At 44.8% G+C, this 23,682-nt stretch overlaps 1 protein-coding gene across 1 annotated transcript in view; it reads left to right on the forward strand.

The window, feature by feature from the left end:
• Positions 1 to 315: 315 nt before the first annotated feature.
• Positions 316 to 23,682, forward strand: part of PIP4K2B (phosphatidylinositol-5-phosphate 4-kinase type 2 beta) — a 29,774-nt gene continuing 6,407 nt past the window's right edge. The window contains exons 1-7 of the mRNA XM_036754401.1: positions 316 to 619; positions 12,329 to 12,426; positions 13,971 to 14,067; positions 19,748 to 19,900; positions 20,616 to 20,762; positions 21,468 to 21,506; positions 21,989 to 22,102. Of these exons, the coding sequence (XP_036610296.1) occupies positions 461 to 619; positions 12,329 to 12,426; positions 13,971 to 14,067; positions 19,748 to 19,900; positions 20,616 to 20,762; positions 21,468 to 21,506; positions 21,989 to 22,102 (807 nt within the window). The 5' untranslated portion in view covers positions 316 to 460. The remainder of the gene's footprint in view (positions 620 to 12,328; positions 12,427 to 13,970; positions 14,068 to 19,747; positions 19,901 to 20,615; positions 20,763 to 21,467; positions 21,507 to 21,988; positions 22,103 to 23,682) is intronic.

A 23,682-nucleotide genomic window follows, 5' to 3' on the forward strand; every position in this document is an offset into this window, starting at 1 on the left:
CAAAGCGGGGCTTCGGGGGGCTGGGGCGGGGGAGCCCCCCCTGGAGGCGGATAGCCACACCGACCCACTCCGCCTACCCTCCCCGCTCGGGCGCGGGTCTTTTGGGCCCGCGGAGGCCCCGCCGGCTCGGGCCGGGTGCTGTCAAGCAGTAGCGGGGAGGGGCCGGCGGAGCGGCCGCCGCCTCCCTAGGACGGGCGGTACCACTGGGGCGGGGGCGGGCGGCTCCCTCATCTGGGGGCGGGGTAGGTAGCGGGACGTCCCGGCGCCTGGGGCGGGGGGGAGGGAGGAGCGTGGGGTGGACGGTACCACGGGGGCGGGGGCGGGGGGGAGGTAACGGGCCGGGCGGTACCATGCGGCGGTGAGGGCGCCGCTGCCGGGGCTGGGGATCGGGCCGGGGAAAGAAGCGTCGGGCCGCGGGCTCGGGAGCCGTCTCCGCCGCCGCCGCCGCCGCCGTCCGGGCATGTCGTCCAACTGCACCAGCACCACGGCGGTGGCGGTGGCGCCGCTCAGCGCCAGCAAGACCAAGACCAAGAAGAAGCATTTCGTGTGCCAGAAAGTGAAGCTGTTTCGGGCGAGCGAGCCGATCCTGAGCGTCCTGATGTGGGGGGCCAACCACACGGTAACCACCCTCCCGCGGGCCCTATGCACCCCCACGCGCCGCCGCCGTCCGCGTGTGTCACCCTGCGTGCCCCGGTGCCCCACGCCCCTTGCATACCTGCTGCCGTCCCTGGCGCCTGCAGGCTGCGCCCACCCTATCGGGGGTTCATGCACCAGCCCCCGCGGCCCGGCCCCTCCATCGATGCATGCACCCCACCCTTCGCATGATGCCTCTGTCGTGTGCGTCTGCCAGCCCCCCTGGATGCTGCTCCCCCAGGCCTGGTGTCTCCGTGGTAATTCCTTCTCATTCCCCCTTTCCCCCTGCTTCCTGCATCTTAGGAAACATCCCCCCACACACACACACACACAATGACTGACATGTTGTTCTGGCCCCAACAGGACCCCCACCCCCACCCCCCCTAGACCGGAGCTCTCTTGGAAGGCCAGGGTGAAGATGTACCTCTTGCTTTGCTTTTTTTCTTTTCTCTGTCTCTGCTGCTTGTGTTCTTTTCTCCTATCTCAGCTTGTTGGCCAGTCTGGGCAGGATTTGAAAGGTGGGAAATGGAGGGCGGGGAAGGAAGAGTGGGGAGTGGGTTTGACTGGAATCTTATGCTGTGATGCTATGACTTCATAAAGTTTCCCCATCACCCTTGGCCTTCTTAACCACCTTGCAGAAATTCTGATTTTCCTCATGTTTGTTTCCTTCCGGCAGGATGGTAGTTAATGTTGGGTAAAAAAGCAAATAGACATGTACTATTAGATAGGATCTTTATTATCTCCTTCCTTGCCAGTGGTTCTGTAGGTAAAAGTAGTAGAGAAAGAAGGAGTGTAACAGATTTTAGGGTAGGTAAGTCCTGATTATGATGAGGATAAGAAGGAATGTCTCTTTTGTGCCTTTTCACCAGGTGTCATGTCAAAGAGTTGTATATTTTAAAAATTACACCATAATTCAGGATCCCAACCCCAGGTGGGAGGGGATATGGTCAATGAGAGTAAGGGCTTTGTGGAAAAACACCAGTGCAAAATATTATCACATTTCTGGGTTTCGTTGTCCATCACTTCTCTTATCAGGACCTACTATCCAGCAGTACTTGCCTAGGAATGGGATGGCAACAAGGGTGCTGAAGCCAGCTAACCTAGTGATCTGTAGGATGTTTCAGTTCAAGGACTGATTTTCTAAGGCCCTTTTTTTTTCCTCTTGCTTTCATTTTGTTTAAATACTCAGTCTGTCTTTGTTGTCAGATGATAGAACAAGGGAACTAGAAGATCCAACCCTTCTTTTCACTACCTTTTGGCCTCTCTATAAATTTCAGTTTTCCACACTCTGCCTCATTGCCATTGGAAACCACCAAGATCAGGTAGCCAGATGTTAACTAAGAAGTGCAGAAGTGAGTGTAGGGCCTTTCTCTGCAAGAGAAGCCTGGCTGGTTGATTGATAGACTTCAGTCTGATCCAGGGTCTTTGATCTTATTGAGGATGAAAAAAAAGCATGTAGCGTGCATAGTTTTTTAACACCATGGTTTGAAAAGTTATTGTTTCACAGTGTTTGTCCAGATAGGTTTGGGGAACTGCAGGCTCACAAAACTGCCAGACCTTTAGGAGCTTCTTTGGGCCAAGTATCCTATTTACTTCTAATTCTAAACTTAGAGTGGCTATAAAATTTTGATCACCCTGCTTTTTCAGGGATCATCCAGGGATAGTGGTAGGATCAGGTCTTGCAGTAGAGATCTCCATAGGGACTCCTAGTTCGTCTTCCTTCCATAACATTCTTAGACTATCCTGACCCTAATAAGCAGCAACTTCTTTATATATAAAATTGGAAAGCGTTAGAAATATAGAAAGTGAAAGATCACATAATCTGCTTCCTCATTTTGTGGGAAAGGAAACTAAGTCTCAGGTGAAGTGACTTTTCCAGGGTCACAAGAAAGAGTGAAGGGGTCTCAATGCAGCCAAAACCAGTATGTCTAGTGGATATGCTTATTTTGGCATATTTCATTGTCTTGCGTCAGGGAACTGGAATACACTCATTTGGTCAAGGGCAAATGGAAATTGTCTTGATGTTGCTGAAGAAGCTTGGTAAGTTATTTTTACTTATTGGCAGGAAGTTTTACAAGTTATGCTTGTAAATACACACAGGATCTGAGGAATCTTTAGAATGACAGACAAGTGGGTTCTGGTAACACTTATTAACTTGTCATTAGGAAAGGGTTACTTGTATCCATCTCCTTTGTTAATTTCTGTAAATTCCTGTCTTCTGGCTCTTGGGAGTTTGAGTAAAGGCCCATGTTTTTAGGTATAATTTAGATCTCTGGGGAGCCTCACTGGCTCCATGCCTTCAGCCAGGAGGGATGAATCTTCCCATGCTGGGTAATTGCATCTTAGATTATATGGAGACTCAGAATTTCTGTGTTGCTAACTATGAAATGGGGAGAATACATCTTCCCAGATGATATTGGCAGAATACTGTAGCACCTCTAGGAGACAGGCACTGAATTTTACTTGGTGGATAGTTGTCCTTCCTCAGAAGACAATTTCTTTAAAAAGAAAAGAGTAGCTTCTTCCTGAATAAGAGCTCTTTTGCTTCCTAAATTACAAAGATTTTAGCAAAGCATTTGGCAGGGTGTCTTTTGTAACTGTTGTCTACAAGATGGAGCGCAATGAGATAGAAACTAGTATATTTAGGTGAATTCTGAGCTAGGTGAGTAGTTGGGTCCAAAGGAGAATCATTAATAGTTCAGAGTTTGGCTTGGAAGGAAGTCTCTGGTAGACATCCCCAAGGACCTTTCTTTTTTGTGTCCCTATGCTGTTAGCATACCATCTCTGCTTTTATCAGTCATTAATAAAAATGTTAATGAAATTTGCAAATTTCACAGAGCTAGGAGGGAAATCGAATCCTGGGGATAGAGTTAGAATTCAAAAAGGTCTAGATTATCAGTCCACATGTAATAAGATGACATCTAGTAGGGGGTAAATAGAAAGTCATACACTTGGGTTCAGAAAATCAGTTTTGTAAACATAAGAAGGAGGCCTAGCTAGATAGCAGGTCATACATACAAAAATGTCTTGGACTTTTAGTAGCATGCAAAGTGCAATATGAAGCCATGGTGGGATATGGCAGCCAAGGAAGAGAATATGGTCTTCAATTGCATTTTTTAAAAAGCATAATGTTCAAGACTAAGGATGGTGATAGTCTTCCCACTGTCTTCCCTGGACAGACTACATCTGGGTTATTTTGTTCAGTTCTGGGAGCCATATATTAGAAAGGACATTGACAAGTTGGAAAACATCCAGAGAAGGACAGTGAGGATGGTGAAGGGCCTTGGGGTCCTAAAGATCCCCTGAAGGAGCTGAGGATGTCTTCCTTGAAAAAGAGAAGATGTGGAGAGACCTGATAGCTGTCTTCAAGCGTTTGAAAGGCTCTTATATGGAAGAAACATTAGACATCAGTCTGCTTTACCCCAGGGGGCTGAACTAGGAACAGTGGGTGGAAGGTGCAGAGAGGCAGATTAGGCTTACTGAAAGGGAAAAAATGCCCAACAAATAGAACTACCTGAGTGTAACGTACTGCCTTAGAAGACAGGTTACCCCTATCTAGAAGCCCTTCATCAAAGCTGGGGGATCACTTGTCAGCTGTGTTATGAAGGGAAGAAGAGCTTTCTGGTTTGGATGTGGGTTGTAATTAATGGCTTCTGAGGTCTCTTCCAATCTCAGTTGCCTAATCTGTAAAGTGAGGTAGTTGAATTAAAGAAACTTTAATAGTCCATTCCAACTCTGAGATTCTGGGACCTCTTTGATTATGAAATCTCTTATTAATTTTATATTTACGATGTCTTCCTAGGCAAAGGCGGCCCCAGGGCTGTGATGGTGCCTGGAACAGTCAGTGTAGTAGGTATTAAGGATGGCTATGGCTTTACCCTTGGGCCATATTGCCATATAATTTCATGGTTCATAAAGTACCTGGTTATTTGTCCTTTAAATAGAGATGGAAAGGAAGAGTTCAAGAATGAGACAAGTGGGCCCAACATTATGCCTGATGAGGAAGTAGTGAGCTTATCATGGATGGTACCAGAGAAAGCCAACTGGCTTTCCAGAGGAAAAATGTGAAATGTATAGATGGCTGGAATCTATAGCAGCCAGAGGGTGGGAGTAAGTTGAACAAAGCAGTACTCACTGTGGAAGCGTGCAGTTAAAGAAACATGGATAGGGTGTATAGGACAACCCCTGAGAAGGTAGCTTTGGGGTGAGGAAACGAGTGGCCTGGTCAGCTTCTAAAGGGCCTTTGACCTTGAGGAATCTTTTAAATCTCTGGGAGAATTAAAAGATCTCAGACCTTTCAAGACCTACTCATATGACCTAAGGGTTCAGATCTCTGCCTGAGGGTGACCGTCTCCATGGCCTTTATGCATTTTATTTTTGATTAATGCCTCCCCAGAGTTAAGAATTAAACATCTCTTCTTCCTAGTTACTGCTCTCTGAAGCATGATGTCTCTATTTTGTTATCTCCATTCCGCCATTTCCAGACCCCATCTGAGGCTGTTCTTTATACCTTTTCCTACTTTCCTATCCCTCTACCTTTTTTTTTTTGATTAGTCTTGGTCCAGAACCACCTCATTTGTCTTCTTCAACTCTTCTGCCTTTTAGAAATAATCTTACTCATTTGTATTCTTTTGTGGGCCTTCCTATGACTGGCATCTCCCAGTAAAGGGCAGAAATCCTGGAACAGAAAGCCAAGGAAGGAGAGAAATAAACATAGTTGTCGCCTAATTAGCACTTGAGACTCAAAAGTCCCTCTTTGGTTTTCATGTTTCAGGTCTGGATGTCCAATTATTTGTATCATATCAGTCTCCAAGCTCTCCTTTCTTTACATTCTCTTATCCACAGTAAAGTCCAATGTTTTGCACATCAAAAATAGTGATCTTTTTGGAGAGTCAGCATTAGAAATTGTTCCCCTGGATCCCCAGTGCAGCTGTTTGAAGGACAGCTACAATGATGCTCTGAGGTAGAGGAGAGGTGTTTGAAAAGGTGGAACATGATAATGGAGGTCACCTCTTTGGGCCCATATTCAGTCATTTCATGATTTATCCATGTTGATTTAGGCCTAGTGGTGGTACAGATAGGCCAAAACAGTATTCCAAGGGATCCTCATTTCACCAGCATAAATATTCCTTCCACTGGCACAGATTATAACCCATCCATGCCTTGATATGTGATGATTAGGAGGTTGTTGTGACTGAATAAAGCCTTCTCTGTTCTTATATTTGATTTTGGAATATAATAGAATTTTTTTCTTCCTGCTTGTGTTTTTATTGAATTTCAAAGTACTCATTACTAAAAAGAGGGGAGCTGGCCCAGAAGTGTTTTAGTTAATAGGGAAAAGATTAAAATACTGCCTTTAGCATGTTCCTTCCTACAGTGGTACCCTACTGACTATAGAATGAATGTTGGACAGAAGACATTGAAACTTCAACACCATTAAATATGTTTAACACAGTCTGCCCCCCCCCCCAAGAAGATAGTCATGTGGAATCATTGATTTAGAGGTGGAGGGAACACCAGAGACCATCTAGTTCTAGTCCAGCCTTCTCATTTTACAGATAAGGAAAACGAGACTCATGGAATTGAAGGCCCAAGGTCATATAGGTAATAAGCATCAGAGGTTGGAGTTGAACCCATGTATTCTGACTCCACTGCCCTTTCCATTGTACTGAATTTTGGTATACTGGAGGAGTTCAGAAGCCTGGTTCTGTTTCTGGCTCTGCCCTGAGATTTTGGGGCCATGGTAAATCACTTGCCCCTTCTGAGTCTCAGGTATCTGTCTTATTGATAAAATGTGGCTGTTGGACTAAAGAACTTTTAATGATCCATCTAGGTTTAATATCCTGTTTGTCTAAACTTATCCTAATTTGCTTTTTGGTAGGCAACCTTTACTTCAGTCAGGTCAGTCTCCTCCCTGTTCTATCAGCTCTATGTGCTCTTTCCACCCTTACCCCATTCTTCACTTCTTGTTCTTTCACAATGTCCTCTCCCAGACTCTGGGCTTATTCATTCTGACTTATCCTTTAGGCTCCTGCTCATGTCTTGTTTCTTCCATGGATTCTTCCCTGGCCACTCCAACCCACACTGTTCTTCTCTTCCTGAAAACTATTTAGCATCTGCATGTTTGTTTTTACATTTAATCACATGCAAGTATATCTTATTTAATGTTGTTAATTGGTTCTGTGAAAATATTACTATGAGAAACAAAGTTATAGGGCTCAGTTGGTTCCCTAATTAGATCATTTGATTTACATTTCAGATGGTCAGGCAACTATTTGCAAAACAAGGTCTCATAATGTTCCAGTGGGGTTTGGTTTATAATGTACTAATTTTATTATTGGGAAATGGCATTGATTGGGCTGACTTATAAGGTGTCTGCCTATACAGGGTTTTTTATTTTGTTTTGGTTTTTTGTTTGTGTTTTTGGGGGGGCAAGGCAATGGGGGTTAAGTGACTTGCCCAGGGTCACACAGCTAGTACATGTGTCAAGTGTCTGAGGCCGGATTTGGACTCAGGTCCTCCTGACTCCAAGGCTGGTGCTCTACTCACTGTGCCACCTAGCTGCCCCCTGCCTATACAGTTTTATAATGCATAGTCACAGAATATGAAAGCTAGAAGGGACCTAGAGATCATCTAGCCCATACTTGAATAAAAATAATCACTAAAACATTCCATTCCTTTTTTTGAAGATCATTCAGTAGAGGGAAGGGGTTGAGAGATATGAGAGGTGTATTGAAGGTAGAAATAACAAGGTTTGGCAACTAATTTGGCTTATGAATGAGGGAGAGTGAGGAATCTAGCAAATCTTGTGCCTAGAAGGATGGTGGTGTCTTCAACAGAAATAGTGATGGGTTTAAAGGAAAAAATAATGAGTTCTCTTTTGGACCTGTTGAATTGGAGGTGCCTGTGGGGCATCTAGTTTGAAAATTACAACAGGCAAGCTAGCAGTGAGGACTGGAGTTAGGAGAAAACTGCCTCTGGAGCTAAGAGGCATCTGCATAGAGTTGATAATTGCACCTATAGGAGCTGATGAGGTGGTCACCAAATGAGAAAGTGTAGAGAAAGAAGGCCCAGGAGTGTATGTGGTGGGAACATGGATGGATGGATGGATGGATATCCAGCAAGGGAGACTGAGGAGTAGTAGTTAGATGAACTAAGATAGCAATGTCAGGAAAAACCCTGAGATGAGAGAGTGGTCAACAGTATCAGTTGTTGCAGAGAAGGGAAGAAAGATGAGGACTGAGAACAAAGGCCATTGGATCACTGGTAACTTTGGAGGAATCAGTGGGAGGCAGCATGCATAGTGGGAGAAGTACTGGCTCTGGAATATCTGAGTTTAAATACTGTCTTTGACTAACTGGGCAAGGCGGTTAACCAGCCTCAGTTTCCTCATCTGTAAAATGACAAGCTCTTGCTAGAGGTTCTTTGAAGACCTATGATGCAGTAAACAAAATTTCAGTTGAATGACGAGATTTGAAGTTAGACTAGGGATGGAAGGGAAAGAGAGTGAGAAGTGAGTTGGAAGTGAAGGCAAGGAGTATAGACAGTTTTTTCTAGACAAAGGAGAGATAAAGAACAATGGCTTAAGGTGATGGTTGGGTCAAGTGAGGGTTTTTAGAAATGAGGGAGACCTGTGTGTTTTTCTAGGCAGCAGGGAGCCAGCAAGAAAGAGCAAAGATTAGAAAGGGAGGGTGGATGATTGTCTGGACAATCTTCCAAGGAGGAAATGAGGGAATGGGATCAAGGGTAAAAATAGAAGGATTGGCTTTAGCAAGGAGAAAGGCCACCATATCCTCTGAGATTAGGGATAATGTCAAAGTATAGAGATGTAGAATAGTGGGGAAACAGAGCTCAGAGGAAATGGCCTTTCTCAGTAAAGGATCAGGTCCTTTGCCGAGAGAGTGGGAAGGAATGGGGTGGGGGGAGGGGGGGATGGTGTGAAAGCCTTGAGGAGAGATCTCTCACAATAGAGACAGTTTCCTTCCATGACCTGAGCCCAGATGAATGAATTATCTATTGGTTTCAGTTGTCCATGCCAAAACACCATTTGGTGGCATAAATAATCAAGAGAGGAGTGGAACCTTTTCCTACCTAGTCAGGCTGTGTACATAGTGGCTTTCACCTTGGTCCCCACCCTCTCAACTCTCAGGAGGGAGACAGTTAGATGGATAAAATTGGTATTCCTGAACATGGTTTTGCAAAGTTAGTTTCCCTTTCCCAGGCAGCTGAGAAGGTGATCTCACCTTGGTCCCATAATAAAGTCTAAATTTTGGACTTTGCTGCAACGATTTGCTACAAGCCCAAAGGGGTCATTTACATAGTCTCCCCAAGACTGGGGGGAGTCAGCTGGAAAACAAACAAATTGTTTAAGAATCTAGAGCCTCTTTAGATGTGCTTCTTGCTCCCCTTAGCTCAACTAAGAGTCAGGCTTTATGGGAGAAGCAGAAAAGGTTATACAATTGCTTATATGCTATTTCCTTTGGTGTAGAAATAAGGAACATTGTAATGGTTTTAGCCAGAACTCAGGCTAAGCAAGCAAGTTTACCAAAAGGTAGCAGAAAAGAGGGCTTGCAAGTCCTCTAAAGGGTAAGATGTCTTCTCACCTCATCTTTTACTGTTGCAAACACTGTTACAAAAATATTAGCTGATGATGTTGGTGTGGAATACCCAGTTCTGGCCTCTGGGAGTTGATATGGCACATAGCTGATTGCCACAAGTAGGCTCAGTCTTTTGCCTCAGTTTCCACATTAATAAAATGAAGACTGGGCCTTCTCATTTGTGAGAAGGCAGGATATACACCGCCCCCCCCCCCCCCCCCCCCGCCCAAGCTGAGTCATAGTACCTGAGTTTCCTGGGACTTTTCCAAAGAAAAGGATTTGAAACATAAAAAGGGTAATGAATTAAATGCCATTTCTAAGATTCCTAGAAGTATCTTAATGACTCTGGGTTGGGTGGTTTTTTTTTTGTTTTTTTTTTTGCTGCCGCAAAGGGCCACATTGATATAACAGGATGACTTGTATAGAAATCACCTGGCACATACAATGCTTTGGCCCTGGATCCATTAGTCATAACTCAGGTCACAGTGGTAAATTCAGAATGCATTAGTGGCTATTGGGCTTATTATACTCAGGAGAAGTGAGGCAGGGGAACATCAATGGCTAATAAGACAGCTGGCTAGTCAGCCTTACAGTGGGAAGAGCATTCCTGAAGGTGAGATGGGTGCATTGACCCAGCCCTTTCCCCTCTTCACCAGTGGGAATCCCACCCTTGTTTAACGTTCCACTTTACTGTGTCCTGGCTCATTGCTGACAGGGCCAGTGAGTGATGGGAAGGGGAGGATGAAAGTAATGGGATGATTCGCTTCAGTCACTGGTCAGGGTTTGAGTATGGAAAACTGCTAGAACTTTCTCAAGGGAAGGTATCCGTCTTTCCATATTTTTGCTTTTTTCCCTAGCCTGACCTTATGATGGGGTTGAATACAATACTTCCTTATCCAACTTGTAAATGATCATGGCCATCTCGATATATGGTTTTCCACATTTTCCCACCTCATGTTTCTAATTGTTTCCCCATTGATGTTAAAGAGCCATTCAGATGTTTCAAATTTATAAAGAACAAACTTGGCCCCAAACAGGAGTTGAGAAGACACATTTGCAGAGGTAGGAGTCCATTGGTTGGAACATTGCATATGAGATCATTTTTTTGGTGTGTTAATTAGCTTTACTGAATTTTCTTTCTCTTAAAAAACAAAATCCTTTGTTATAAGGGCTGGTTCTCAAGGAGTAAGAGGGAAATAGAGAGAAATGTAGGCAATGTAAAAACAAAAGACCTCAATAAAAATCTATTTAAATTTTTTTTAAAATAGTTATTCTGAGATTTATTACTATTGGGTTATAGGATTTTGAGCTAAGGAACCTCAGAGATCCTTAGTCCAATGCTCCTCTTTTCATATAAGGAAAATGAGACCCAGAGTGATGAATTGACTTGGCCAACATGATACACAATCTACCCAGGTCCCTTGACTCTGAATCCAGTCCCATACTGTCAATATTTGTTATGTGCCAAGCCCTGGGGATATAATTAATTAAAAAAAAAAAACAACCCTTCAATGGGGCAGTTCTGGCAGGTATGTAGTTCAAATAGTACCTTCATTTTATAGCAGAGGGGTGAAATTATTTGTCTGGGGTCATATATCAAATAACTAAGAATCAAACCCAGGTCTTCTCACTTCAGTACAAACAATTTTTTGTTTTTTAATGTTTTATTGGTGCTCTTTTTCCCCTCAGATATCATTGTTACTTTCCAACAGCACCTGCCCTCCAGGAGCTTGAACTCTAATGGGAGAAGACAACACACAAAAAGAGGCTGGAAAGTGAGGGGGAGGGAAACCAAGGGGTACCCAGAGGCAGTTGAAACCAGGTAGGGTAGCAGATGAAAAGTGGAGTGAGCCAAATTTAGTTTCTGCCCTCTATAAAGAAAGGTATTGCGAAGACTTTGATGCTCTGCCCTACAGCCCTCCAGTCGTAGGGGAGAGGAGCCTGAGGAAGGTGGTCTCAAGGCTTGAGTTAGCAGCATGGTGGTAAGATTAGAGGTGGTGAGCTTAACCCCAGAGGGGCATCTTGTTTTCTGGAGTTGAAGCCACACAAAGCAGCAGTTGCCAGGTGAAGATCCAGTGGGGTTTTTTTTCCTACAAATTTCAAGTCAATTACTTGAAATTTTAGTAGATGAGTACAATTCAAATAAACTCACAGGGCTTCCCCACCATTTTACAGGTAAGGAAACTGAGCACCAGATAGGTGAAGTGACATATCCATGTTGCCTAGGTAGATTGGGAATCTCAACCAACAAATAATTGAGCCTTATTCTGCCCAACGTTCTTACTGTTAGACACTGGAGGATGAGGAATGATTCAAGTCAGGTCTTCAAAGAGTTTGCAATCTAGTAACAATAATGTTGCATTGGTGTAGCACTTATGGTTACAAAGAGGTTTTCATGAATTATCTCATGTTATCCTCACTTCAACTATGTCAGGTTTGTTGTTCGAATGGCATTACCCTCATTTTGTACCTGAGGGGTGAAATTATTTATAAGCCCAGGATCACACAATGAATAGCTAAGAATCAAACCCTGGTCTTTTGACTTCAGTACTTCAGCCTTTTTATTTTTTAATGTTTTATTGGTGCTCTTTTTTATTCTTCGATGTCATTGTCACTTCCTAAAGACTCTTCCTCAATCTTTGTAACAAAGAGGTACGGTAAACAAAACAGACAACCTCCTAATCACATCTGACGATACACGCCTGATTCTGCACCTGTAGTCTGACAAAGCGCGTTTCATGGGCAGTCTTCCTGAGTTGTAATACAGCACCATTTTCAGTATATCAGTAAGGGACATGGTATGCACGAATTAATTACCTATAAGACCGAATGTTGTAAGTACCATAAAGGGGGTACTTGAAGAGTTGAGAGAGTAGAAAAATTGCTTTTTTTTTTTGTTTTGGACAGCACAGTCACATACAGAAGGAATGGTGGCATTTGACCTCATCCCTAATGAATAAACCAGGTGTGAGGGAGCAGATGGGGCAGTGGGGTCACGCTTGGCCCTGGGCTCTTTTCGTCTGGGGCACCATCTTCTCCTCTTCCTCTCCGGCAGCCAGCCTCATCACAGTCACGGGCCTCCTTGTTTTCTCCCGCAGATCAATGAGCTTAGTAGTGTTCCAGTCCCAGTCATGTTAATGCCAGACGACTTCAAGGCCTACAGCAAGATCAAGGTGGATAATCATCTCTTCAATAAGTAAGTTCCTGGGGTCAGCTCTCTTGTTGGGAGGGCAGGCCTTCCCTTCGTTCGGAGAACTTTGGAAGCTGGCTCTTGTGCCAGCATCCATTAGGGGTGGGAGATAACGCAACAACTAATAACAAGCAACAGACCAGTTGCCGGCTCTTCCTCCCCACCCCCACTGTCTCTTGATCCCCTCTGCTTTGTCAGCAGTGCCCTGAGGCTCCCAGTGGGCCTTCAGCTGGGCACCAAGGACTCACTGGGGGCCAACTTGGGTGGAAGTGAGCCACTTGGAAATTGAAGTATCTAGTGTGGGGCTGCCAAGCTATCTTGATCTTGGGAAGAGGCGGGAAATTTCTTGGCATGTTTCTAGTCTGGAATGCAGTCAAACTCCCTGTAGATACAACTCTCCTCTCCCCTTTGAGTAGTACGGGTACTGTAAGCCTGGTGAGGAGCCCAAGGGCTCTGTCCAGAGCTACTTTTCCCATTTTTGGCCTTCATGGCATCTTAGGTTGGAAGCTAAAGCATCTGGGCTTTCTCCCTAATGACAGAATGGAGGACCCCAGGAGCCATCTAATCCTGCTGGGTCTGGAGGACTCCTCTGTGCTCTTTGGAGATCTCTGTTCTTTGCTCCTGCCATGGAGCATCAACCTACTGCCCATCCCTTTTCCTTGGTGCTTTTGAATTCTGATTCAGTTTTCTCAAATCCCCCAGCCCTCCCTTGCTTCAGCAGCCTTACCGTCTTAACCTATGGGTTAAGAGAGACTTGAGTTTGGTTTGTGAACCTCCCTCAATGTCTCTCTGCCACAGGGAGTAAGAAGAACACTTTGTTCTAGAAGCCATCTCCACATCACAGCTGCCACCAACTAAATTGCCACTTAGCTAAGGCAAGGCAGCAAAATCTGAGCCATTGTGTTCATTATCAGCCTCTAGTTGGGAGTAGGGAAGGAGACTTTGGTATTCCTGGGGTTTGAGTGGGATCCAAAAGGATCCAGGGACTTTGGGCCCATCAAAGTTTCTGCATCCATTGACTCTGAAAGGTATTTCCATTATTCTTGGACAAAAGCAGGGGGTCCCTGACCTTTATTGGAAGGAGTGGGCAGGGTACTGGCAACAAAATTCTCAAGCAGATTTCTGATCGTTAAGTCCCAGAGTAGTGGGGATGGTTATATTTCCCTCCCTGCTGGGAACCCCATCAAACTGCAGAGGGGAGGAGGCATGGAAGCAGTACTAAGCTAGGAGGCCTTCCAGGAAAGGTTTCAATCTTTTGGTAGGCAACTCATGGCTTAAAGCCCCAGGGCCAAAGTCATTTTCCTTCTGTGTGCTGGGGAGAGAAAGGCAGAGTGCTTAGACCATCATACCCCTCTCCAAGGCTAAGCACTTCCATTGGCAGTAAGTGATGATATAAACAAAGGTCAAGTTTGAAGACACTTGACATGGTATTACCCCATAGGGGCCTTTTAGCATAGTAGTGGAAGGTGGACTGGTTTGTACAGATTCCAGTGAAACCCAGTGGGCAGAACGGTTTTGAAATTCAGGAAGACATCTCTACTTTTGCCTAGGGAGAACCTACCCAGCCGTTTTAAATTTAAAGAGTACTGCCCCATGGTGTTCCGAAATCTCCGGGAGAGATTTGGGATTGATGATCAGGACTACCAGGTAAGGGGTGTCTTTTTTCAAGAGGGCCTGAGGGTAGGGGGGTGGTGTCACAGACCTTAGGGGGCAGGAAGCTTGAAACAGCAACTCCCCAGGGGAAATTCAAGTGCTAGTGCTGCTGGTAAAGGCACCACAGGCATAGCCTTAGTTGAGAACAGGGCCTTCCTTGGCACTTCTCCTTGGACCCAGGAAACCTGAGTCGTCAGTAGAGCTGTTGGGAGGTTGAGCAATGGGATGGAAGCAGGGATTATGAAAGCCACTTCATTTTGGTCTGACATTCCCAGTCTAGGCTGAAGACCCCTTCTCCTTCGTAGTTTGACTTAAGAAAGAGTTGTTCCCAGCAAGAGATAAGAGGCCTCTTAAAGCAGATAAGACAGATTAGGAAAGGAAGACTTCAAGGCTAGTGTAACTCCTTCCCAGGTATGAGTGTCAGGTAATAAATAAAGTCCTTATGATTGGGGGAGGGGGGCAAGCAGGGTAGATTAACTGCCCCCTCCACTTGATGCCATTTGTGGGTTGAGGGAATCAGCCCCCTCTCATATATTGGGGAAAACTGATCCCATTATCAGGAACATTAGAGTATGACTCACTCCTCATGGTTTTCCTTTTTCCTCCACCACTTCATCAGCTTTCTGGGCCTTTCTCCCATACCTAGCAGGCCCTTCATTAACTGAGAACTGAGAAAGAGCGGAATTTTCCATCTCACCTACATAGTAATAGGAGATACAGTTGATCCTTAATTATCTGAAAGAACCAGGAGAGTATAATTTGTTAAAATCTGTAAAGGATGCTCCATTTAGCTGTAGTAGTGGCCTCTCCCCTCCTCTCCTCCCCTCCAAGTAAACCTTTTACTGGAGCTGGTCTCAAGGAGCAAGATGGGCTCAGAGCTCTCTCCACTCATCTCCTTGACTTTTCTCTACCTCCATCCTCTAATCCTTGTCCCCTAGTCAGAGGCACTACACAAGTAGGTATATAAGGCAGAGACTAAAAAGAAGTGAGGAGGAAAAACCAAGCACCCGAATAATTAAAATTCAGTTGTATCCATGTGCTACAGGAAAGTTACCCATGTCCTGTGTTAGGATAGAGCCCAAAGCAACATCCTGCTTCTAGGAGAGAAGCTTGAGGAGTTTTTGATCCTCTCTAGATGTTGGAGTAGCAGCAGGTTACCTTGCCATCATCACCCCTCCACTGTGGCTCACTTCTCATCCCTCGTCTCACACCATGCTGTGTGCTGAACTCTTCAGCCGCCTTACTGGGTAGTTAGCTGTGCTGAGGATTGAGTGGAGTTTATGGGGGATGATATAAGTCAAGATTATTCAGAGCAGGCACTATACTTTTCATCTCTTTGTTTATTAGAAGCCTTGGAAAATAATATTTTCTGTCTCTGCTTTACTTGAGCTTCCTGCCATGTTGGTCTTTCCACGTAGAAGGTCAGGAGTGGGAGCAATAAACATGTATCCACTGAATTTCCACTACTGAGAAAGAAAGCAGAATACACCAAAGCTTTTTCTCAAACTGCATGCACCTTCTCTTTCTGTTGGGCCTGAAAGCTGAGTCTGAGACTGGTTCTAACATTTATTTTCAGACTAAGGACTTACCCCAGCCCTTTCAGTTTCTTTCCTCTTTTCACATATGAGGATTGGGCAGACCTAGGAGTAGCAATCTACTTGGACTGTCAGGACTCCTTGAGAGTTTAATTCTTCTTGAGATACCCCCCACCCCACCCCCCACCCATTTCATGCCTAAATTTTCCTTTAACAATGTAAGTGATGGTACTTCCCTCCCAGGAATACTGAGGCCTATGTAATTTAACCCAGGGAAGTTTGGGGGTGAGAAAACAAATAAGGAAGGCATCAAGTGAGAGAGAGGGGGAAGATATGGAAATTAAGCATTTGCAGTGATCAAATTTCCTGGGGATAAAATTTTTTCCAAATATTTGGAAACAGGTAAATATGGGTCTTTGCCTAAGAATAGCATTATTCAACATTCATTCATTCAAAAGAAACCTTTATTTATTTATTTTTTGGACAGGGCAATTAGGGTTAAGTGACTTGCCCAAGGTCACACAGCTAGTACATGTGTCAAGTATCTGAGGCCAGATTTGTACTCAAGTCCTCCTGACTCCAGGGCCGGTGCTTTACTCACTGCGCCACCTAGCTGCCCCTAAAAGAAACCTTTATTAAGTGCCTGCTATGTTCAAGGACTGTGCTAACCACTGAAGGAAATAGAAAAAGACATAGGTCTTGCTTTCAAGAAACTTCTGACTAAGTAGGGGAGATATGAGATGTACACCAATAACCATCATAACAGAATGTGCTAAGCATGTAAGAGACTACAAAGTACCTCCCTGCCTCCCATTTCCTTCTTCCCCTCCAAAATAACCCATTATTTTTCTGCTAGTGTAGCAAACAAAATCACTTTCTTTTCCCCTGACTTTCCAAAGGATCGCTCCTCTTTTTAAAAGAAATTTGATGGTTTGACAAGAATTTTTGGGTTTTTTTTGCTGCTTTGATTTCTGAATATATTTCTTCCTCTCCCCGGTGAGCTTTCCCTTTTAACAAAAATTTAAAAAGAAAAGAAAATAGTTTAGCAAAGCCAGCCAGCACATTGATCATGTTTAGCACTTTATGCATAGCTTCTTACCCATAGTGAAAGGAGGGCAGTATTTTTTCTTAATTCTTCTCCAGGACTAAGGTTGGTCATCATATTAACATAGCATTTAGTTTTCTTTTATTGTTTTTTCCCCATTTCCATGGATATAATTCCATTTCCATTTTGTACATTATTTTCCTGGCTTTCCTTCAGACTGCATCAGTTCATGGAAGAGATTCCAAGCTTCTCTGCTCATTTATCTTATGGTGCAAGATTATTCCATTACATTCAGTAACCATAATTTGTTTAGCTATTCCCCAGCCAATGAGCACCTACTTTGTTTCTACTTCATTGTCATGACAAAAAGTACTGCCATGTACTTTTTGTATAGGGAGGATTTCCTTTCTGTCTTTGACCTCTTTGAAGTATGTGCCTCCCAGTGAGCTCTCTGGATCAAAAATTTTGACATTTTGGTCACTTTTTAATTATCATAATCTCAATTTACTTTCCAGAATGTTTACCAGGGGTGGGGAATCTTTGGCCTCGAAGCCCCTTGTGGCCCTCTAGGTCCTCAACTGCTGCCCTTTGACTCAATCCAAACTTCACAGAACAGTTTGTTTGGATTGAGTCAAAGAGCAGTACTTGAGGACCAGAGACCCACATGTGGCTTTGAGGATGAAGGTTCCCCATCCCTGGTTTGGAACAATTCCACCATCAGTTCCACCATTAGTTTATTAGTATGCCCCTCCTGCATTGACTATTTCCATCTTTAGATAAATAATTTTCACTGGACCAGATCCTCTTCCATGGCTGCTGCTGACCTCTGTCCCCCAAATGAGAAGGAGTCTTAGAAAGGAGCAGAGAGCCAAGAAGCCCCGCTGGAATTCTGACAGCCCTAGTAGATGCAAAGCAGGAGGCTGGAGCAAGGGCAAGTGCTCCCCAGTGAGAAGGGAAAGCCAGCTGCTGTCTACAAAGAGAGCCCAGAGGGCCAGGACCACAGGGAAACATCGTATGTTTCACTTGTTTCCTGGCACCTAGGCATTGCCTCTCAAGGCTTGTCTTCAGCTCTCCCATCTGTCATGGTGAACTCATTCACTGCCACAGCTTCAGATACTGTTTGTGTGTAGGTGACCCCAAATAAACATCTTCAACCTTGATTGCTCTTCTGTAGTTCAGACCGACATCTATATGTGCCTGCATTTCAGTGTCTCACCATATGCTTCAAACTCAACAAGTCCAAAATCAAGTTTATCTTTCCCCTAATCTTTCCTTTAGTGGTGCTACTGTTTAACTATGCTAGAACACGTGGCATCACCTTTGCTTCTCCTTTCTTCCTTATGGGCCACAGCCAGTTGATTACCAGGTCCTATTGATTCTTCCTTTGTGGCGAGGTACCAGTTTGTCTGAAAAAGATCTGGGGGTTATAGTGAGCAGCAAGGTTAGATGAGTCAACATTGTAATATGCTAATATGGTCTTAGCCTCCATTAAGAAGGGCAGCGCCTCCAGGAATAAGGAAGTGAAAGTCCCTCTCTACCCCGGTCAGACCTCGTCTAGAGTGATGTTCAGCTCTAGGCACCACAGTTTAAGGAAGACATTGATAAGTTGCAGAGTGTGCAGAATGGTGAAGAGCCATGTCTAGTAAGTCTATGTCATATGAAATTAGGTTGAAAGAACTAGGAGAATTTAGCCTAAAGAAAACAAGACGCAGGAGGGAACATCATAGCTGTCTTGGAGTATTCGAAGGACTGTCATATGGAAGAGAATGAGACTTCTTTTGTTTGTTCTCAGAAAGCAGAATCAGGAGCAGTGAGTAGAAATTGCCAAGAGGCCAGTCTAGGCTTGGGGTCAGGGGAGACTTCTCTCAGTAAGAGCTGCCCACAGGTAGACTGTGCCGCCCCAGGAGGTGCCAGAGATCCACTTGTCAGGAGTAATATGAGTAGGAAGAAATTCCTTTTAGGTATGGGTTGAACTAAATATCTCCTGGGGTCCTTTCCAGCTCAAAAGTTCTATGATATCATGATCTCTGATGCCCGCCCCTTCCTCTAGGCCCATTGTCACCTGCCAGGACTGTTGCAGTAGCCTAACACATCTTCTTTCTCCCTCTTCCAGTGCATCCTTCACATTACCAGACGAATATTCTTTACGCGTAGCTTTGGTCAAATTCTCAAAAACCTCTTCTCGTGCTCTCTTCCCTTGGCTTCATATGGCACACCACCTGACATTTAGGCTTCTTTGCCAGGCACCCATGGCTCTCCAGCCGAACCAGGCCCATCACCTTCCCAGCTTTGGGGCTTGGTGTGAATTGAGTATCGGTTCTCTCTCTCTTCACCCTTTAAGGATCAATTCAAACGTCACCTTATACAGTACACCTTCCCCCCAATTTCCCCTTTAGGGAAAACCTTTTCCTCCATACCTCAAACTTCATTCTGTACTTCTTTCATGAAATTGTGTGTTATTTTGTACATCACTATAGTTAGATAATTTTGCCAAACTGTTAGGCCCAATGCTTTGCACTGGGTATGCATTTCATATATCTTGAATTGAATGGAGAAAGCAACACCCAATTTATATCTTGGTTTTCATGGGAGATAGAAGGGGAGCAGGAGATGATTGAGAATGATATTAATCTTCTCTGGTACAGATAGGGGAACTGAGGATAATGGATATGAAAGTGATTTGTAGAAGGTCACACAGTATGTCAGGATCAAGATAAGAAGCTAGGCTCTCCACCATTTCCCTCCAGGACTTTGACCAGGAGGCTTGGTATACCTTTAGGTTGCAGGGAAACTCATGGAACTAGAATTGAAGGAAAGACCTTTTTCCATAACTCTTTCTCCATGCCTGTCTCAGGATGGAGGAGAGGGGAGAGAGAAAAAGGAGACTCTGCAGGCAACACTGGTTCTGTTACCCAAAACTCTGGGGGTTGCACATTTCCTATAGGAAATAAGTGACTGATTTGGAGTTCCTTTGTCCTCATACTTGACTGCATGGGCCAGGGTGGGGTGGAGGATAAGTTGAACCTATTAAAAGGAGACACTTAGTACCAGTTGGGGTCCCAAGGCCAGCCTAACTTTTGTCTTGGTCCACCAGAACTCAGTGACACGCAGTGCTCCTGTCAACAGTGACAGTCAGGGCAGATGTGGAACACGTTTCCTCACCACCTATGATCGTCGCTTCGTCATCAAGGCTGTGTCAAGTGAGGATGTGGCAGAAATGCACAACATCCTAAAGAAATACCACCAGGTATGTTGAGATTCGAGTCTGAGCTGTGGAGGAAAAAAAGGGGGGGAAGTCAAGGGAGAACAGTCAAGAAAGGCCATGGTGGGAGGAAGCTTCTTACTGGAGAACAGGTGGTGCCTTCTAATAGCCGAGCCACTGCCCCTCTCCTGACACCTGCCCTAAAATAGATGAAGATGCTTCTGACTCATCCCTGCCTGCACAGCTCTCCCAGCCTCCATCACTGACACTTTGACACCTGCCTTGTCCCTTTCTAAGGAGGCTCTTCCATCTGGAGTGACCCTCCAGCTGTCTGGGAACCATCTGAAAAGGAGCCTGGCTAGTACGTTCACCAGACTCTTTGCACTTGGTAGCCCTGGTGGCTTCTGCCTCCAGGATTAAGTCAGTGCTGGAGAAGCCATGGAGAGAGACAGGGAAGGGGGGGTCGGGGTGGGGTGGAGTGGAAGGAGCAGCTCTGGTCCCAGGGTGGGGATGGAGCTTAAAGCAAGGGGCTAACCCATTTCCTCAGCAAGTTGCTCCTCAAAGTAAGCCCCTATAACACTCCTTTGTCAGGGATTCATTGGAAACAGGGCTGAGGGGGACCTATGTCGAACTTCTTGAGGGATAGAAACCCAGAATTGCCAATATGACGTGTCTGGGGAGGGGCCCATTGGTCCTGGGGTATATCCAGCTGTTACTCCTCCGTTTTTTTTCTTCCTGTTTCCCTCCCCTCCCATTCTAGTTCATAGTGGAATGTCATGGAAACACCCTTTTGCCCCAATTCCTGGGCATGTACCGCCTGACTGTGGATGGTGTGGAGACCTACATGGTGGTCACTAGGAATGTGTTCAGTCACCGGCTGACTGTACACCGGAAGTATGATCTCAAGGTATAGAACCTGTGGGGTTTCTGGGCTCCCATGTGCAGTGCGATCCAGTGAGATAATGTATGGTAAGCCTGAAGTAAAGATGAATTGTTATTCTCCAGGCATGTGAAAGAGCTGCAGGAGCTGTGGTCTGCCCTAGATGTGTCCTATGCTGTGTTCCCTTCCTGTGCCTCAGAGCCAGCCTGGGGCTCAGCACATGCTGGACAGGAGGCTCATTGCAGCCTACTTTTAACCCCCAAAGTTTTTGTCCTTTATGTACAAAGAGGATAACTTTGAACCACTCTCAGTGAGGTGTGCACAGTGAGGCAGGAGAGTGCAGGCAACTTGGGATGAGTTCTCCACCTGGTCACCTGGTCTTGCTTTTGGCCTAAGGTCATATAATTTTAAGCCAGTGGCCAGAGTCTGAGGTATAATTTGTGGTTGAAGAACTTCTTTTTTTCCTTTTTTCCCCCTATATGAAATTTAACTGGTGTATCCACACATCAGACTTCTGAAGTTGGCATTAATACCACAGCTCTAACACACTCTGTCCAGTTCTTTGTTTCTTGTTTTTCCTAGCCTTCCCTCCATTCCCCAGAGGCCAGGCCAGTCTTGTTTCCTCGGTGGACTTAGCTTTTCTATTATCCCGTAAGATGCAGAGTGTATTTGCCTCTTCTTCCCACCCATCATATAGGACTCATCTTGCTCCTCTTTTATGTTCCTCTTCAGGGCTCCACTGTTTCCAGAGAAGCAAGTGACAAAGAAAAGGTAGGCTAGTTTGCTTAGTATCCACAATCCAAAGGTCTTGAGTGGGTTCAGTGGCAATGAATTAAACATTCTTTCTATTGGCAAGAACCTGTAGGGACCATGCTGTTTATGCCCCTACCTCTAGACCTGAGCCCAGCCTAGCCCAGGTGGCCTGGGGGAGAGGGGAGATCTGTTACGTTTAAAGAATGAAATTCCAACAAGGCTTCTCAGGCTTAGCAGGAAGTTCTTCCATACAACTAACATAACACCTTCCTGCTTTGTTTCTAGACCCTTGTCTCTACCTTTTTCTTGTTACTCATCTCTAGGCCCTCCCTAGGTTCTTCATGGCTCTCTAGAAGCTAGGACTGAGACTTGCTGGCAAGGGCTGGTGATCATGCAGGCTGAGCATCTGTACATCTGTATCTCAAACATTGGGGACCCCCCGCCCCCCATGAGTCCCAGTGCTGCCCTGCCTGCCTGACACTGCCCTTCCCCTCCCCCAGGCCAAGGATTTGCCGACCTTCAAAGACAATGATTTCCTCAATGAAGGACAGAAGTTGCATGTAGGGGAGGAGAGTAAAAAGAATTTCCTGGAGAAATTAAAACGGGATGTGGAGGTAATAAACATGGCCATCTTCCTGCTTGGGAGAGGGTGGGAGGTGATTCAGGGGAGCACCTTCCTTCAGGGCTACACCCACCTAAGTCACTAGGGAGCCTCCTTTTCTCTGATTAACTCCATCTAACTGTCTTCCTGTCATCCCTGTCCAATGGTTATATTACAGATCTATTATGTTTACATTTTAATATTGCTTAAGAGAGTTTGTGTATGTGCTTTTACCTCAGAAAAGGACCACAGCATCTTCTCCTATGCTCCTTTTTTATTAAGCACCTGCTGTGTACCAGGCACTGTGCTGAGGGCTTTACAAATATTATCTTATTTGATCCACACAACAAACTTGAGAGGGAGGTGCCGTTATTATCCCTATTCCATAATTGAGGAAACGGGCAGACAGAGGTTAAGTGACTTGCCCAGGGCCACATAGCTAGTAAGTGTCCGAGGTCACATTAGAACTCAGGTCTTTGTGGTTCTGGGCCCAGCACTCTGTGCAATGTGGCACCACCTAGCTACAGCTCTTGTTTTTCTCTACATAAAATTTATTTTTACTTAAAAAGTATAGCCAACACCTGCTTTTAAATCACTTAATTTATAAATCATTGTGTTCTTTGAGAAACATATGTTAGCATTAAAAACAGCTTAAAAGAATGTCACGGCATTTCTGAAGCAGCTGTTGTAGAGTGGAGAGCGCTGAACACCTAAGTTCAGATTTGGCCTCCGATGCTTACTAGGTGTATGACCCTGGACAAGTCACTTAGCCTTCGTTTGCCTGAATTTCCCCAGCTGTAAACTGGGGATAATAATAGCAGCTACCTTGAAGCGCTGTGAAGACAAAGTGAGATCACATTTGTAAATTGCTTCACAAGTACTTGGCACACAGTAGATGCTCTATAAATGCATATTCCCTTCCTTCCCCTTTCCTTCATGGCTCTCTTTTAAAAAATCAGTTTTGATTCTTTTTTCTTCTTCTATATTTTAATACTGGCATAGTTTCCTCTTGCCCTCTTACTTTCTGCTAATAGTGGAAAGAAAGCTGGATTTGGAGTCAAGAAGGCCCAAGTTCAAATTCCACTTCTGACATTTATGAGCTATGTGTTCATGGTCAGATCATTTAACATCTGGGAACCTCAGTTTCCCCATATGTAAAATGGAAACAGGGAAGTATCTTCTCACAGTGTTGTTGTGGGGCCCAAATGAGATGTAGAATGCATTTTAAAAATCTCAAGATACATTATAAATGTCAGTTATTATGAATAATACTCACAGCAACAGTAATAAGCTAGTATGGACTCACAACAGTGCACTAGCCTTCATGGTCTGTGGCTGGTTCTCCAGTAGTTGAAATAGATCTTCACGGCCCAGATGTATTGTAATCAATGCGTCACAACTGGATAACAGCCTAGGATCATTTGTGGCCATTGCCAAATTAGCTGGAGCTCTAAGTTCTGGCCTTATTAACAAAGTGTTTGTCAAGTGAAAGCGCTCCCTGACCAGCTGATCCCTGGGTGCATTTCAGTTTTCTAAGGCCCTTGGTCTAGTCCAGAAGAGCTAAGAATTAAGGGAAAGGGTGGCAATTGTTGG

This window comes from Trichosurus vulpecula, chromosome 4 (genome assembly GCF_011100635.1).
Source record: "Trichosurus vulpecula isolate mTriVul1 chromosome 4, mTriVul1.pri, whole genome shotgun sequence".
Lineage (NCBI taxonomy): Eukaryota > Metazoa > Chordata > Mammalia > Diprotodontia > Phalangeridae > Trichosurus > Trichosurus vulpecula.